Source organism: Ahaetulla prasina, chromosome 1, assembly GCF_028640845.1.
Source record: "Ahaetulla prasina isolate Xishuangbanna chromosome 1, ASM2864084v1, whole genome shotgun sequence".
Taxonomy (NCBI): domain Eukaryota; kingdom Metazoa; phylum Chordata; class Lepidosauria; order Squamata; family Colubridae; genus Ahaetulla; species Ahaetulla prasina.
In genome coordinates, this window is record NC_080539.1 from 369811233 (window position 1) to 369825232 (window position 14000).

The 14000-nt window shown below is 48.3% G+C and overlaps 1 protein-coding gene across 3 annotated transcripts in view; it reads right to left on the bottom strand.

Moving 5' to 3' along the window:
- The window catches only part of LOC131188343 (transducin-like enhancer protein 2), an 85453-nt gene that overhangs the window by 69560 nt on the left and 1893 nt on the right, over positions 1–14000 (bottom strand). For all 3 annotated transcript variants that reach the window (XM_058163563.1, XM_058163562.1, XM_058163561.1), the window contains exons 2-6: positions 7633–7718; positions 4794–4857; positions 3102–3146; positions 1932–1994; positions 1658–1732 (exon numbers count right to left, since the gene is read on the bottom strand). In XM_058163563.1, the coding sequence (XP_058019546.1) occupies positions 1658–1732; positions 1932–1994; positions 3102–3146; positions 4794–4857; positions 7633–7718 (333 nt within the window). The remainder of the gene's footprint in view (positions 1–1657; positions 1733–1931; positions 1995–3101; positions 3147–4793; positions 4858–7632; positions 7719–14000) is intronic.

Consider the following 14000-nt stretch of genomic DNA (forward strand, 5'->3'; position numbering starts at 1 on the left):
CCTCCTTTCCTGTCTCTCCCATCTCTTCTCTCCTTCTTTCCTTCCTCCCTCCTTTCTTCCTCCTCCCTCCTTTCTTCCTCCTCCTCCTCTCCTGCCTTCCTCCTTCCTCCTTCTCCTTCCTTCTTCCTTCCTCCTCTCCTGCCTTCCTTCCTCTTCCTCCTCCTTCCTTTCTCCTCTCCTGCCTTCCTCCCTCCTTCCTTCCTATCTTCCTTCCTCCCCCTCCCTCTCTGCCTTTCCTTCCCTGATTCCCTTCCTCTTTCCTCCCTCCCTCCCTCCTTTCTTCTTCCTCTCCTCCCCTCCTCCCTCTTTCCGTCCTACCTTCCCTTCCTTCCCCTCCATCCCTTCCCCCTCTCCTGCCACCTTCCTCTTCCCTCCCTCTGCTCCCTTTCTTCCTTCCTTTCTCCTCTCCTGCCTTCCTTCCTCCTTCCTTGCTGCCTTCCCTTCCTCCCCCTCCCTCTCTGCCTTTCCTTCCCTGCTTCCCTTCCTCCTTCCTCCCTTCTTTCCTCCCTTCCCTTCCCCCTCCTTCATTCCTTCCTCTTCCCTCCCTCCTTCCTTCCTACCTACTTTCCCTTCCCCCTCTTCTTCCCCCTTCCCCTTCCCTCCCTCCCCTCCCCTCCTTCTCCTTCCTTGCTTCCTCCTTCCCTCCCTCCCTCCCTCCCACTCTGTGGCAAGTTCAGAGAATTCTGGGAGTTGCAGTCCACCCATCTTATCACTGCTGGGATTGAGAAACACAGTTGTGGTCAATTATTACTGAAAAAGCCAAGGCCACTCTCCCTCCCTCCCTCCCTCCCTCCCTCCCTCTCTCCCTTCCTTCCTTCCTCCCTTCCTTCCTTCCTTCCTCCCTCCCTCCCTTCCTCTCCCTCCCTCTCTTTCTTCCTCCCTCCTCCCTCCCTCCCTCCCACTCTGTGGCAAGTTCAGAGAATTCTGGGAGTTGCAGTCCACCCGTCTTATCACTGCTGGGATTGAGAAACACAGTTGTGGTCAATTATTACTGAAAAAGCCAAGGCCACTCTCCCTCCCTCCCTCCCTCCCTCCCTCTCTCCCTTCCTTCCTTCCTCCCTCCCTCCCTCCTTCCTTCCTTCCTTCCTTCCTCCCTCCCTCTCTCCCTTCCTTCCTTCCTTCCTTCCTCCCTCCCTCCCTCCCTCCCTCCCTTCCTTCCTTTCTTTCACTTTGTGGCAAGTTCAGAGAATTCTGGGAGTTGCAGTCCACCCGTCTTATCACTGCTGGGATTGAGAAACACAGTTGTGGTCAATTATTACTGAAAAAGCCAAGGCCACTCTCCCTCCCTCCCTCCCTCCCTCCCTCTCTCCCCTCCTTCCTTCCTCCCTCCCCCCCTCCTCCCTCCCTCCCTTCCTCCCTCCCTCTCTCCCTTTCTTCCTCCCTCCCTCCCTCCCTCCCTCCCACTCTGTGGCAAGTTCAGAGAATTCTGGGAGTTGCAGTCCACCCGTCTTATCACTGCTGGGATTGAGAAACACAGTTGTGGTCAATTATTACTGAAAAAGCCAAGGCCTCTCCTCCTCCCTCCTCCTCCTCTCCCTCCCTCCCTCCTTCCTTCCTTCCTTCCTTCCTCCCTCCCTCTCTCCCTTCCTTCCTTCCTTCCTTCCTTAATTGTGGTCAATTATTACTGAAAAAGCCAAGGCCACGCTCGCTCACTCACCCCAATGACGTTGTTCAGCTCCCCCATCGTCACCAGCTTGGCCCGGTCCATGGCTTGCAAGACCTGCTGTTGATGCTGGGGGCCAAGGAAAACTGCAGTCAGTGCACTTTGGAAACACACGAAGCCCTCGCCTTGCCCCAGCCCTGCCAAGGCCCACGCTTAGAAAGGAGGCAGGAGTCCAATTGCCACCAATGGGAAAGATGGACTGCAGGTTAATCCTCAATTTGCAACCGTTCCCTTTTTTTCTTGCCCGCTTTTATTCGTTTATTTTTACCTCTTGGGAGAGAAATGGGATAATCTGGGCACAGATAGCAGTCAGTCGCTTGACAATCTCAGCCTAAAGGGGAAAAAAAGAGAAGAAACTTCAAAGCCTCTCTCTGCTCAGATTTTCTCCTGGGGGGGGGGGAAGGAGGAAGGAAGGAAGGAAGGAAGGAAGGAAGGAAGGAAGGAAGGAAGGAAGGAAGGAAGGAAGGAAGCAGGCAGGGAGGAAGGGAAGGGAGGAAAGGAGGAAGGGAGGAAAGAAGGAAGGGAAAGGAGGAAGGGAGAGAGGGAGAGGGAGAGGAAGGAAGGAGGAGGAGGAAGGAAGGAAGCAAGGAGGAAGGAAGGAGGGAGGAGGAAAGGAGGAGGAGAGAGGAGAGGCAGGAAGGAAGGGAGGGAGGAAGGGGAAGGAAGGAAGGAAGGAGGCAAGGGGAGGGAAGGAGGGAGGGAGGAGGAAAGAAGGAAGGAAAAGAGGAAAGGAGAGAGGAGAAGGAGAGGAAGGAAAGGAGGGAGGGAGGGAGGAGAGAGAGAGAAAGGAAGAAAGAGAGGAAAGGGGAAGGAAGGGAGGAGGGAGGAGGCAATAGGAAGGAGAGAGAAGGAAGGAGGAGGAAGGAGGAAGGAAAGGAGGGAGGAGAGAGGGAGAGGAAGGAAGGAGGGAGGATGGGAGGGAGGGAAGGGGGAAGGAGGAAGGAAGGAAGGAAGGAAGGGGGGAGGGAAGGGGGAAGGAAGGAAGGAAGGAAAGAAAGAAGGAAGGAAGGTGGGAGGCAAGGAGGAAGGGAAGGGAGGGAGGAGAGAGGGAGAGGGAGAGGAAGAAAGGAAGGAAGAAAGGAAAGAAAGAAAGAAGGAAAGGAAATGGAAGGGAGGGAAGGAGGAAAGTCCATCAATGATTCCCTTCAGAAAGTCCCATTCTTTCATACATTTTACACAACTTGGCAGCTTTCACCAAACATTTAAGCTTAGCTTTGTGGTGGGAATGGACCAGGGAGGTTAATCGCACTGCATGAATGCAGCCTATAAATTGGAAACCTGAGGCTCCCTAGGAAGCAAACTGCAACCTAGACGCTTGGAATCATCCAAATTAACCAAGATACACCACCGCCGTTATATATGGCCAACGTGGGAAGTTCTGTCTGTACACATCCGAATCCCAAACCTGCTCCTTTTCGCCATTCCCAGGAAGGCATACCTGTTTATGCATTTCAATATTCAGGCCATAGGACATCTCGTAATACTGAAATAGAAGGAAAAGCCCCAGTTAAGACAGGCAGTTTAACCCAAAATTCCTTCACTTTACCATGATGAACATTAATTTCCTCCCTTAGCATCGTGCCCCAATTCTTGACATTTGATCCCCGATTGCTACGTGGCCTTAGTTACACGCAAAAACATGCTAGAAGCTCACTGTTGTGTCTTGTCCGCTCTCACCGCAGCCGGGGTCTGCTTATCTGCTCCCGAACACGGAGGAATGTATGCCTCCCGGCCCCAGCCCTGGCTCCATGCCCAGACATGCTGAGGAGGAGGGGACACCTCCTGGCCCCAGCCCTGGCTCCATGCCCAGACAGGCTGCGGAGGAGGGAGCACCTCCCGGCCCCAGCCCTGGCTCCGTGCCCAGGCAAACGGAGCAACTAGACCCCTCCCCCTCCCCCACAGCATGTGAGCCTGAGGGAGGTTTATTACCAACAGCTGCCGACTGGAGTGACCCTCACTTCAGGAGAATTGATAAGTGGCGTCAACAGAAGGAAGGGAGGGGCAGGCCTGGATAAGTGCTGAGTCATGGAGCCACACCCCATGGCCTATATAAAGGATCTGCTTTCTGGCATTCTCTGAGTCAGGCAAAGTCTAACATATCTTGCTGAAGTCACTTACTGGTCTCCTGCCTGCTCTGAGGACTTTGCTAGGACTTTGGGCAGAGCTGCAGAGGCACGCCTGATTCGGATTTCCCTGACCCGGCCGTCAGCGGAGGAGTGGGACACGACACTCACAGAAACCCCAAACAGCCGCCAATAGATAAAGACATATTCTTAAGAAACTCTAAAAAGAACCATTTGGACCGCAATTTGGTTATACACCATCAAATTATGATAATTCTAAATTATAATTTATATTATATATATATATATATATATATATATATATATATATATATATAAATTATGATAATCAAATTATCAAAAAATGGTGCATAAGAGCACCAGCGTGCCTACCATCCCTGTCCTAATGTTCCCTTTAATTGTATTCATTTATGTATTCAATTCATGCTTATATATATTATCTAATATGTACTCGACAAAATAAATAAATAAATAAATAAAAAAAAAATTGGGGTTCGACGATTTAGCAACCACGTACAGGTACTCCTTGACTTACAACAGTCCATTTCGTGACCGTTCGAAGTAACAATGACGCTGAAAAGAAGTGACCGATGACCGGTCGCGGGATCAAAATTTGGACGCTGACTCATAGTTATGACGGTTGCCGTGTCCTGGGGTCATGTGATTAAGTTTGGCGACCTTCTGACAAGCAAAGTCAAGGGGGAAGCCAGATTCTCTTAACAACCGTGTTGCTAGCTTAACAAATCACAGTGATTCACTTAACAACCATGGCAAGAAAGGTCGTAAAACGGGGCAAAACTCACTGGACAAATGTCTCACTTAGCAAGAGAAATTGGGGGTTCGATTGCGATCAACGGTCGTATGTGGGGGGAAACAGTCATAAGTCCCTTTTCTCAGTGTCATTGTATTTGTATTTAACATTGTATTTAAACAGTCATTAAATGAACGGTTGTACGTCGAGGACTACCTGTATTTTGTAAACCCATCACTTCTTGGCTTAAAAAAAAAGCATTACGATTATTATTGGCATTATTACTATCTCTTACCATAACATAATGCCTCTGCATCTCTGTTTTTTCGCTCGCTAATTTCTCACATTCCAATTTCAGGCTGCAAAAAAAAAAAGGGGGGGGGAATATGATTCAGAATCAGAATAGAGCGGGAAGGGGCTTTGGAGGTCTTCTAGTCCAGCCCCCTGGACTAGAGATCCTATACCAGGGCTGTCAAACTCGATTTCATCGAGGGCCACATCAGGGTTGTGTTTGACCTTGGAGGGGTGAGTGGGTGTGGCCAGCTGGGTGTGGCCAGCTCGCCATCCCTTGTGTTGGGGGGGCAGGACACCTATGGTAGCCAAGTGCTAAGGCAGGACTTCCCTCAGACTCTCATTATAATCTTCCTTTCTTCCTTCCTTCCTTTCTCTTTTTCCTTCCCTCTTCCTTCTCTTTTCTTCTTCCTTCCCCTCCTTCCTTCTTTTTCCTTCCTTGCTCTCTTCCCATCCTTCCTTCTTTTCCTTGGTCTTTCCTCTTTTCCTTTCTCCTTTCCTGGCCCTTCTTGCATGCTCAAATGCAAAAGGGGAAACGGTTCTCCAATTTTGTTTTGTTTTTAGGTTGTTTTGGTAGCTCGCTGCCAGCGGAAACAGAGCGCGGGGGGCCATATCGGCGGGCCAGTCCTTCGTTGTTTCCAGGGTGGCCCCGTGGGGCAGATCTAAGCACCCCACAGGTTGAATCCAGCCCGTGGGCCTTGAGTTTAACACCCTTGTCTTATATCTTTTCAGACAAGGGACAAATTCACTTTTGGTTCTGCCGAACTCTCTCTTCAAAACCATCTCTACCATCTAATGGAAGAATGGACACCCAAAGTATCAAATTTGGCAGAAATGGCAAAAATTTCTGCTTACTTGAAAGACTATACACAAGAAAAATATATTTTAGAATGGAAAATGTGGATTGATTGTATTCAAAATAAGTATCAGATAAAAAAATATCGAATAGCATATGAGTAAATTTAGGAAATATTTTGTATTAGATTTATTTCTGAAGGAGAGGGGGAATGAGAGTGTGATTATGTGTGGAGTGACTAGAGATTATAATTTAGGAATTATTTTGGATTATGATTGTTAGTTTTGATACCCTGGATTTTGTTCTGGGAAGTTGGGGTGGGGGGTGGGGGGTAAGGGGGAGGGGAATTGGGGGGTTGAGGATAGAGGATGGAGTGATGGTTAATGTACAGGGATTATTGAAGATGTATAAATATAATTAATGTAGGGTCGGGTCTGCCCAGTTACCATTTTAGAACGGTGGGGAGGGAGAAAAGAGGAGAGAGTAGGGGGTAGGAAAGAGGAGAAGAGGAAGGAAGAGGGGTAGAAGAGGGAGAAGGAAGGTGGAGGGTGGAGGGAGGAGAGGATGTAGATAAGAGAAGGAGAGGAAGGTCTGGAAAGTAGAAGAAGGTAGAAGAGGGAAGAGTATTAAAAAGGGGGGTGGTGACTGGGCAAGCCCGACTAATTGTATATAACTGTACATTGGATGAGCTGTTGGATATGATTGTAAAAATAAAACTTTTTTATGAAAAAAAAAACCCATCTCTACCTGCTCACCTCCAAACTCCTTCCTTCTTTCCATGGCTTCCTCACTCAGGGACTGTAATGGACCAGAGCTGTGATGGCAATGTCAGGGTTCCAAGGAACACCCCCAATGAAATAAAGCTCTGAGGCTTGAGGTTCCTCAAAGTTCCAATTTATTAGAGATGTCATGCTGGCACAGCTGGGAAAACCCAAAACTGAAAGCTTCCAGGTTTTCCACACCCAGCTGACAGTTCACAGCCCTGCCCCACACCCGCAAGTTCATCCCATTGCCCAATCAACTCTTCACACTCAATTGGATACAATCTTCAGGCTGTCTACATCAGACGCAGGCAAAAAGTCCTTGAATACGGAATGTTGTTATGACTAACTTTCTACCGCTCCAACAACAACCCCCTCCCAACTTCCCCAGCTAAAATATGTGGCAGTTAAGAAGCAAAAAGAAAATTGCCTTCCAAAACTGACAGACAAACCTATGGCACGTGGAGCCATATCTGTGGGCACGCAAGCGTTGCCCTAGCTCAACTCCAGCGCACATGCGCACGCCAGCCAGTTGGTTTTCAGGCCTTCCGGAACCACCGGAAGTCAGGAAACAAGCCATTTCCGGCCTCCGGGGGTGAGGAGAGGCTGTTTTCGCCCTCCCTAGGCTCCAAGAAAGCCTCTGGAGCCTCGGGAGGGCGAAAAACGGGCCTACTGGGCCCACCAGTAACCTTTTTGCCTTCACATGCCAAAAGCTAGGGGAGCGCACACATACGTGTGGAGGGGCGGGGCACGAATTTAATTATGAGTATGGGCACACGTGTCCGCAACCCTCCCGTGTTCCCTCCACTTTTGGCACGCGGCGGCAAAAAGGTTAGCCATCACTGGACTAGAGAGGTACGTGAGCAGAATCCAAAATAAATCAATTTACAGGCTGCCTTCCTTTTCTAGGGAAACCCATTCTTTTTTTTATTTAAAAGGAAGGGAAAGGAGAAAAATGGCCCAGATTTTAGTTCACACAATGCACTTAGCACAATGCGGCTTTCTGGTACAGCACTAGTAAAGGCTGGTAAATCCAGCCTTTATTCTTTAAACCGTGCTTAATCAAACCACAGCTTAACGTGATGTGCAAACAAGGCTGCACCATGGTCGACGGGGGGGGGGGGGGGAAGCGATCAGGGGAAAAAAGCAAGAGAGAGATTTCTGGATTTTTTTCAAGGCTGTACAGTATTGTGGGGTATACTGCCACTGGGCGTGGAGGTTCCATTTAGTTATCAGAATTAAGAATCCTAATCTTCTCTTTTTCTTTTCCTCTTTTTTTTCCATACCTGTGATACTGAGCCTGAAGGAACTGGAATTCTTCCTTAATTCGGTCACAAATCTCCAACACCGAGAACTTAAAAGGCTGCCCAGACTGAAAACAGAAAAGTGGAGAGATGGAACAGCTTTAAGGCAGGGAGAAAAAAAAATAAAATATGACGTCGTTATTTTTGTCGTTCCAAATAGTGTGGCACCCTTCAAAACCAAGTTTACCCAGGTCAGCTTATACTGGTGATGGCAAACTTATTCGGCATCGAGTGCCCAAACCGGAACACGCATGCAGGTGTGTCCAGATGCGCACGCTAGAAGACCAGAAATCCAAAGATCAGCTGGTCGGCACACACATGCCTTTTTTAAGGCTGTTTTTGGTTGTTTTCCAGGCTGTTTTCTGGCTATTTTTCGGAACGTTTTCAGGACCATTTTCCGGCACTCTGTGAACTGGGAGGACCAGCTGGTTGGCGGGCATGTGAAACCAGCAATTAGCCATAGGTTCGGCATCACAGGCATCTACCATCATCTTTACAGGTAGTCCTTGGCTTATAACCGTTCATTTAGCGACGTTTCAAATTTACAATGGCGCTGAAAAAGGTGACGTACGACCAATCCTCACACTTACGACCGTCAAAGCAAAATCCCCATGGTCATGTGATCAAAATTGGGGCAGTCGGACAACCACCAGCATATTTTTGCAATATCCTGGGATCACAATGGTCACCATTTGTGACTTTCCCCGACAAGCAGAGCAGATGGGGAAAGCTGGATTCACTTAACGACCATGCGGTTCACTTAACGACTGCGGGATTTTGCGTAAAATTAGAAGTGTCTTGGCAACGTTTCGACGAAGTCTCATTCGTCATCTTCAGGCTGGTGTTTACAGCTTCGTGCTTCTAGGAGCAATGTGTGATCACAGCTGTTTCTTTCTTTTCGAAACGTCGCCAACACACTTCCAATTTTACGCAGGAGAAAACCAGAATAACCAAAGACCTACATACAAACACCCGCGAAAACCTCAGAAAACACACACACACACACACATATATTCAGCTTTTGATAGAGATGATGAGGGAGAGATTTAACCCTGAGAAAGAAGGACCTAGGCAGTGGGTGGTCATACAGGTAGTCCTCAACTTACGACCATAACTGAACCCGACATTGCCGTCGCTAAACAAGACAGTTGTTTTTCTCTGCAAGGGGCAGCGATTTTATGAACTTGCCGTCTGTGATAGAGGCATTTCAAGATTTTGTATCAGCCCTGAGTAACAATTTCTTTATTACAGGAAGTTCTCGACCTACGACTTGTTTAGTGACCGTTTAAAGTTGCAACCGCATTGGAAAAAAGCGACTTACGACTTTTTCGCACTTACGACCGTTGCAGCATCCCCACGGTCGCGATCAAAATTCAAGCGCCTAGCAACCGACTTGCATTTATGAGGGTCGACGCGTCCCTGGGTCACGTGGTGATCCCCTTTCGCGACCTTCTGACAAGCAAGGTCAGCGGGGAAATCAGATTCATTTAACAACCGTGTTACTAACTTAACGACTGCCGCGGTTCACTTCACAATCCCCGTCATAAAAGGGGACAAAACTCACTTTAAAATCGTCTCGCTTAGCCGGAGAAAGGACTAACCATAACAGATGAAGCGATTAAAAACTACGACTGTTTAGGAAACACATCCTGTTAATTTGCATTCCTGCCATCAAATGAGGGGTGAAGCTGGATGACCTCAGGCACCCCTTCTGGATCTGGGGCGTTAGAATGATATATTTTTTTCATTTCTCCTTTTTCAGCTGTGTGATAGGCAGGAAATGAAAAGAGCCACTGTGACTTTATGAACTGCAGCTGCTTATAAAATGATCGCGGCTGACAGGAATGGCTGTAACCTAAAATTAAGGGAGGTAAAAATTTAAAAGGGTTTTGTTTTTTTTCCCTGGCCTGCGAGCAGCTTGCAGGCTGGTTTTAAATCCACCTGGAAAAGGGAGAGAGAGAGAAAAGACGCCCAGTGCAATGCGTTACAAACAGTATATTTCAAACTTGGCAACTTTTAAGATGGGTGGACTTCAACCCCCAGAATTCCCCAGCCAGCCGTGCAGAGTGGGAATTTAATTGTAGTGACTCTTTATTCACCATCCAGAACAGGGCAAAAAGCTGAATTTTTACACTTTTTTCAACCAAAAAAACCCCCCCGAAAACTTCCAATAAAGATACGACAATGAGGTTCTCTGCAAACAGCCACTTTAGAGATGGGGCAGGAAATCTTCTTTTCCCAGGAGGCTCCTGTTGGGACTCTACAAGAGTCTCTGCTCTGAACGGCTTCCATCCAACCAGGAGGCATTCCTCGGGGATCTGGCCAGCAAGTATTAATTATCCTGCTAGTTCACACCAAACCCCAGTCTGGTCTAGCGGTGAAGGAACAGGTCTAGAAACCAGAAGCCAGCTGGGTGACTTTGGGCCAATCACCAGGAGACTGGGAGCTCTAGTCTCACATTAGGCACAACAGCTAACTGGGTGGCTTTGGGCCAACTACCAGGAGACTGGGAGTTCTAGTCTCACATTCGGCACAACATCCAGCTGGGTGATTTGGAGCCAATTACCAGAAACTGGGAGTTCTAGTCCCACTTTAGGCACAACAGCTTTGCTGGCTGAGGAACTCTGGGGGTTGAAGTCGACAAGTCTTAAAGTTGCCAAGGTTGGAGACCCCTGCTCTGGAGGCTTTCCTTGAGCCTCTGGGAGGGCGAAAACAGCCTCCCCAGGCTCTGGAGGCCAGAAATGGGCCCTTTTCCAGCCTTCCCGAACCTCCAGTAGGCCTATTTTTCGCCCTCCCCAAGACTCCGCACACGCCCTGCACTTACCTGCATTCCAAATGGGCCACATGGAGACTCCTCCGAGGGGTGGGCGAAAAATAGTGGGGGTGGGGCCAGCCAGGAGTGGGATTTGCAGGGTTCTCCAAACTGCACAGAACCTTAGCTAGAGGTTCTCCCAAACCCCTACGAATCCCCAGCAGCCCCACTCCTGATCATAAATCCCTTTTTTCAGTGCTCTGGCAACTTTGAATGGTCACTCAATGAACTGTGCTAAGTCGGGGACTACCTGAATGACAGGTTTGTTTGCCGTGCGGAATTATTTATAAAAATCCCGAAGCTGGGAAATTAAAAAAAATAATTAGATAAATAAAAATTAACGAAAGGGCCCCTTTGACACCCCCCCCCTCTCATTCCGCTTTTGCGGAAGGCTGGCTGTCGCGGCACCGCTTGAGCTCATGGTCAGCCGAGCCTCCAACCAGGCATTGCGCTGTGTGCAACCAACCCCGAATGCTACTTAGCTTCCAGTTCTGTGTCATGCAAAGCCAGACTAATTGAAAACACCGTGGTTAAATTAATTGTCGGTAAGGGAGTTGCGCAAACACCACGATATATCTCTCTCTTCCTCTCTCATTCTGGAGCTAATGATTCTGTAGTCAGGGGTTACCTTTAAAGACCGACTGCATCCCGTTTGCAAATTTCTCCCAGGGAGAAAGGGCCAGGCCTAGCTCTCCTAGAACTGCATTCACACAATAGTCTAGGCAAGGCGAAAACAACACTGTTGTGGAGAATTCAAATTAGCCAATTATCTCGGCGATTATTTCAGGGATTATTTTTTATTTCAGCCACAAGTGTAATATAGTAAATGAGGTGAACATGTTGTCTGAATGGCGTTTCCAGCATCTTTAAGGCAGATTAAAGAAGGCGGCACACACTGGGGTGTGTTTCACGGGTAGGTTGCCCCCGGTTCATACCGGTTCGCAAAAACTGGTAGTAAAACCGACAGGAGGCTCCGCCCACCGACCTGGACATCATCAGGAAGTTTCTGTGCATGCACAGAAGCGCATGTGAATGAGTTTGCCCCATAAATAATCTAATTATGCAGTACAGGTAGTCCTCGACTTACAACGGTTCATTTAGTGACCGTTCCAAGTTACATCGTCACTGAAAAAAGTGACTTAGGACCCCCTTTTCACACTTTACGACCCTTGCAGCCTCCCCGTGATCGCATTGATTTACGTTCGGATGCTTGGCAACCGACTCGCATTTATGACGGTTGCAGCATCGGGGTGGGGGGGTGGGGGGAAGGGTGTCACACGATCCCCCTTTTTGTGACTTCCTGACAGGCAAAGTCAAACCGGCAAACCGGATTCACTTAACAACCGGATTCACTTAATTCATCAACTGCCGGGATTCACTTAACGCAGGCGGCAAGAAAAGTCGTAAGACGGAAGCAAAACTCACTTAAACACATTTCTAACTTCGCAACATCGATTTTGGCCTCAGTTGTGAGACCATATGCTGAGAACTCCCTGTACTTCAGTTTTAGGGTTCACAAGGACCCCCTACGCCAAGTGCACCCAATCTTCTCAAATTTTCTGTCGTCGTCGTCCCCATACACACATCCAACAAATGCAAACCACAATTAACCTAGTTAACTTTTGTTACTTACTTTATACTGTGGCCTTCCGGATGCGCTTCAAGGTGTTGGTGAACATCTTTAAAGCGCTCCATGGCATAGGGCCGGGTTACTTACGGGACCGCCTGCTGCTACCGAATACCTCTCACCGACCCGTGCGCTCTCACAGAAAGGGACTCCTCAGGGTGCCGTTGGCGCGACAGTGTCGTCTGGCGACACCCAGGGGAAGGGCCTTCTCTGTGGGGGCTCCCGCCCTCTGGAACGAACTCCCCCCAGGACTTCGTCAACTTCCGGACCTCCGAACCTTTCGCCGCGAGCTTAAAACCCACTTATTCATCTGCGCTGGACTGGGTTAGTGTTTTAAGTTTATGGGTTTTAATGGGTTTTAGTCCTAAATTTTAATTGTGGCCAATTTAATAAGTTTTTTAACTGTATTTTAATTGTATTTATAGTATTGTGTATTTTTACTTGGCTGTGAACCGCCCTGAGTCCTTCGGGAGAAGGGCGGTATACAAATTTAAATAATAAATAAATAAATAAATACTGAAGTGGGTTCTGTCAATGCACCTGTTAAGCAGGGGTGAAATGCTCCCGGTTCGGACTGGATCGCCTGATCCGGTAGCGATGGTGGTGGGTGGTTCGGACAACCGGTAGCATAAATCCCTGCCCCCCCCACCCCCATGCCCAGCTGAGCCATGCAATCGGCAGAGCCTTTTTTTTCTTTTACTTTTTTTTTTAATTTGCATTTATATCCCGCCCTTCTCCGAAGACTCAGGGCGGCTTACACTATGTCAAGCAATAGTCTTCATCCTATTTGTATATTTATATACAAAGTCAATTTATTGCCCCCAACAATCTGGGTCCTCATTTTACCTACCTTATAAAGGATGGAAGGCTGAGTCAACCTTGGGCCTGGTGGGACTAGAACTTGCAGTAATTACAAGCAGCTGCTGTTAATAACAGACTGCTTAGTCTGTTGAGCCACCAGAGGCCCTTTTAAAAGCATTTATTTAACAACCTCTTGGGCCAAAGAGGTTGTAAAAAAATGCTTTTAAAGGGTTAAAACAAGGCTCTGATGAGGTGCCTGATCGTCAGAGGCTTTTTTTTTTTTTACTTTTAAAAGCATTTTTTAAAAGGTAAAAAAGCTGAAGCCTGCTAGGCAAAAAAATGGGTGGTGTAGGCAAAAAATGGGGGGGTAGGGGGTGAGAGAGAGAGAGAGAGAGAGAGAAAGGAAGGAAGGAAGGAAGGAAGGAAGGAAGGAAGGAAGGAAGGAAGGAAGGAAGGAAGGAAGGAAGGAAAGAGAAAGAAAGAAAGAAAGAGGGAGGGAGGGAGGGAGGGAGGGAGGGAGGAAAAAGGAGAGGAAGGAAGGACTACAAACCTGGCACTAGACCCAGCTTCAGAGGATAATCCAGGGCTGGAAGGGACCTGGAGGTCATCTAGTCCGACCCTGCTCCAGCAGGAGATTGTTAGTGAGTTTCCATCTTTTGATCCCCCAGTCACATGGTTACAAAGCCACGCCCACCCAGTCACATGACCCCCCACGCCCACCAAGCCACGCCCCACCAAGCCACGCCCACAGAACCCATAGGAAAGAAATTTCGATTTCACCACTGCTGTTAAGTCTTCCCCTGACCTGGGTTGACATGTTGTCGTGTGAATAAGTGGAAGGATTACCATCTTTCCTTCCACCCAATTCAAGGTCAGGACTTGTTCCCCCGTGCAGAGGGATCTGAACCCGGTACCCACAAAAACAGAAGCGGCCTGTCTCCTCAAACAGGATGGGGGGGGGTGTTTCCCAGCCTTTAAAATCCGTTTTCTTTTCTTTTCTTTTTAAAAAATATGGTTTTGACAAACTGGCAGCTTCTCCCCACTGGGGCAGTGAACTCTTGGGTTCAAAAAGGCTACACAAATAAAACGGTAAGCAGAAGGGCTTGCAAT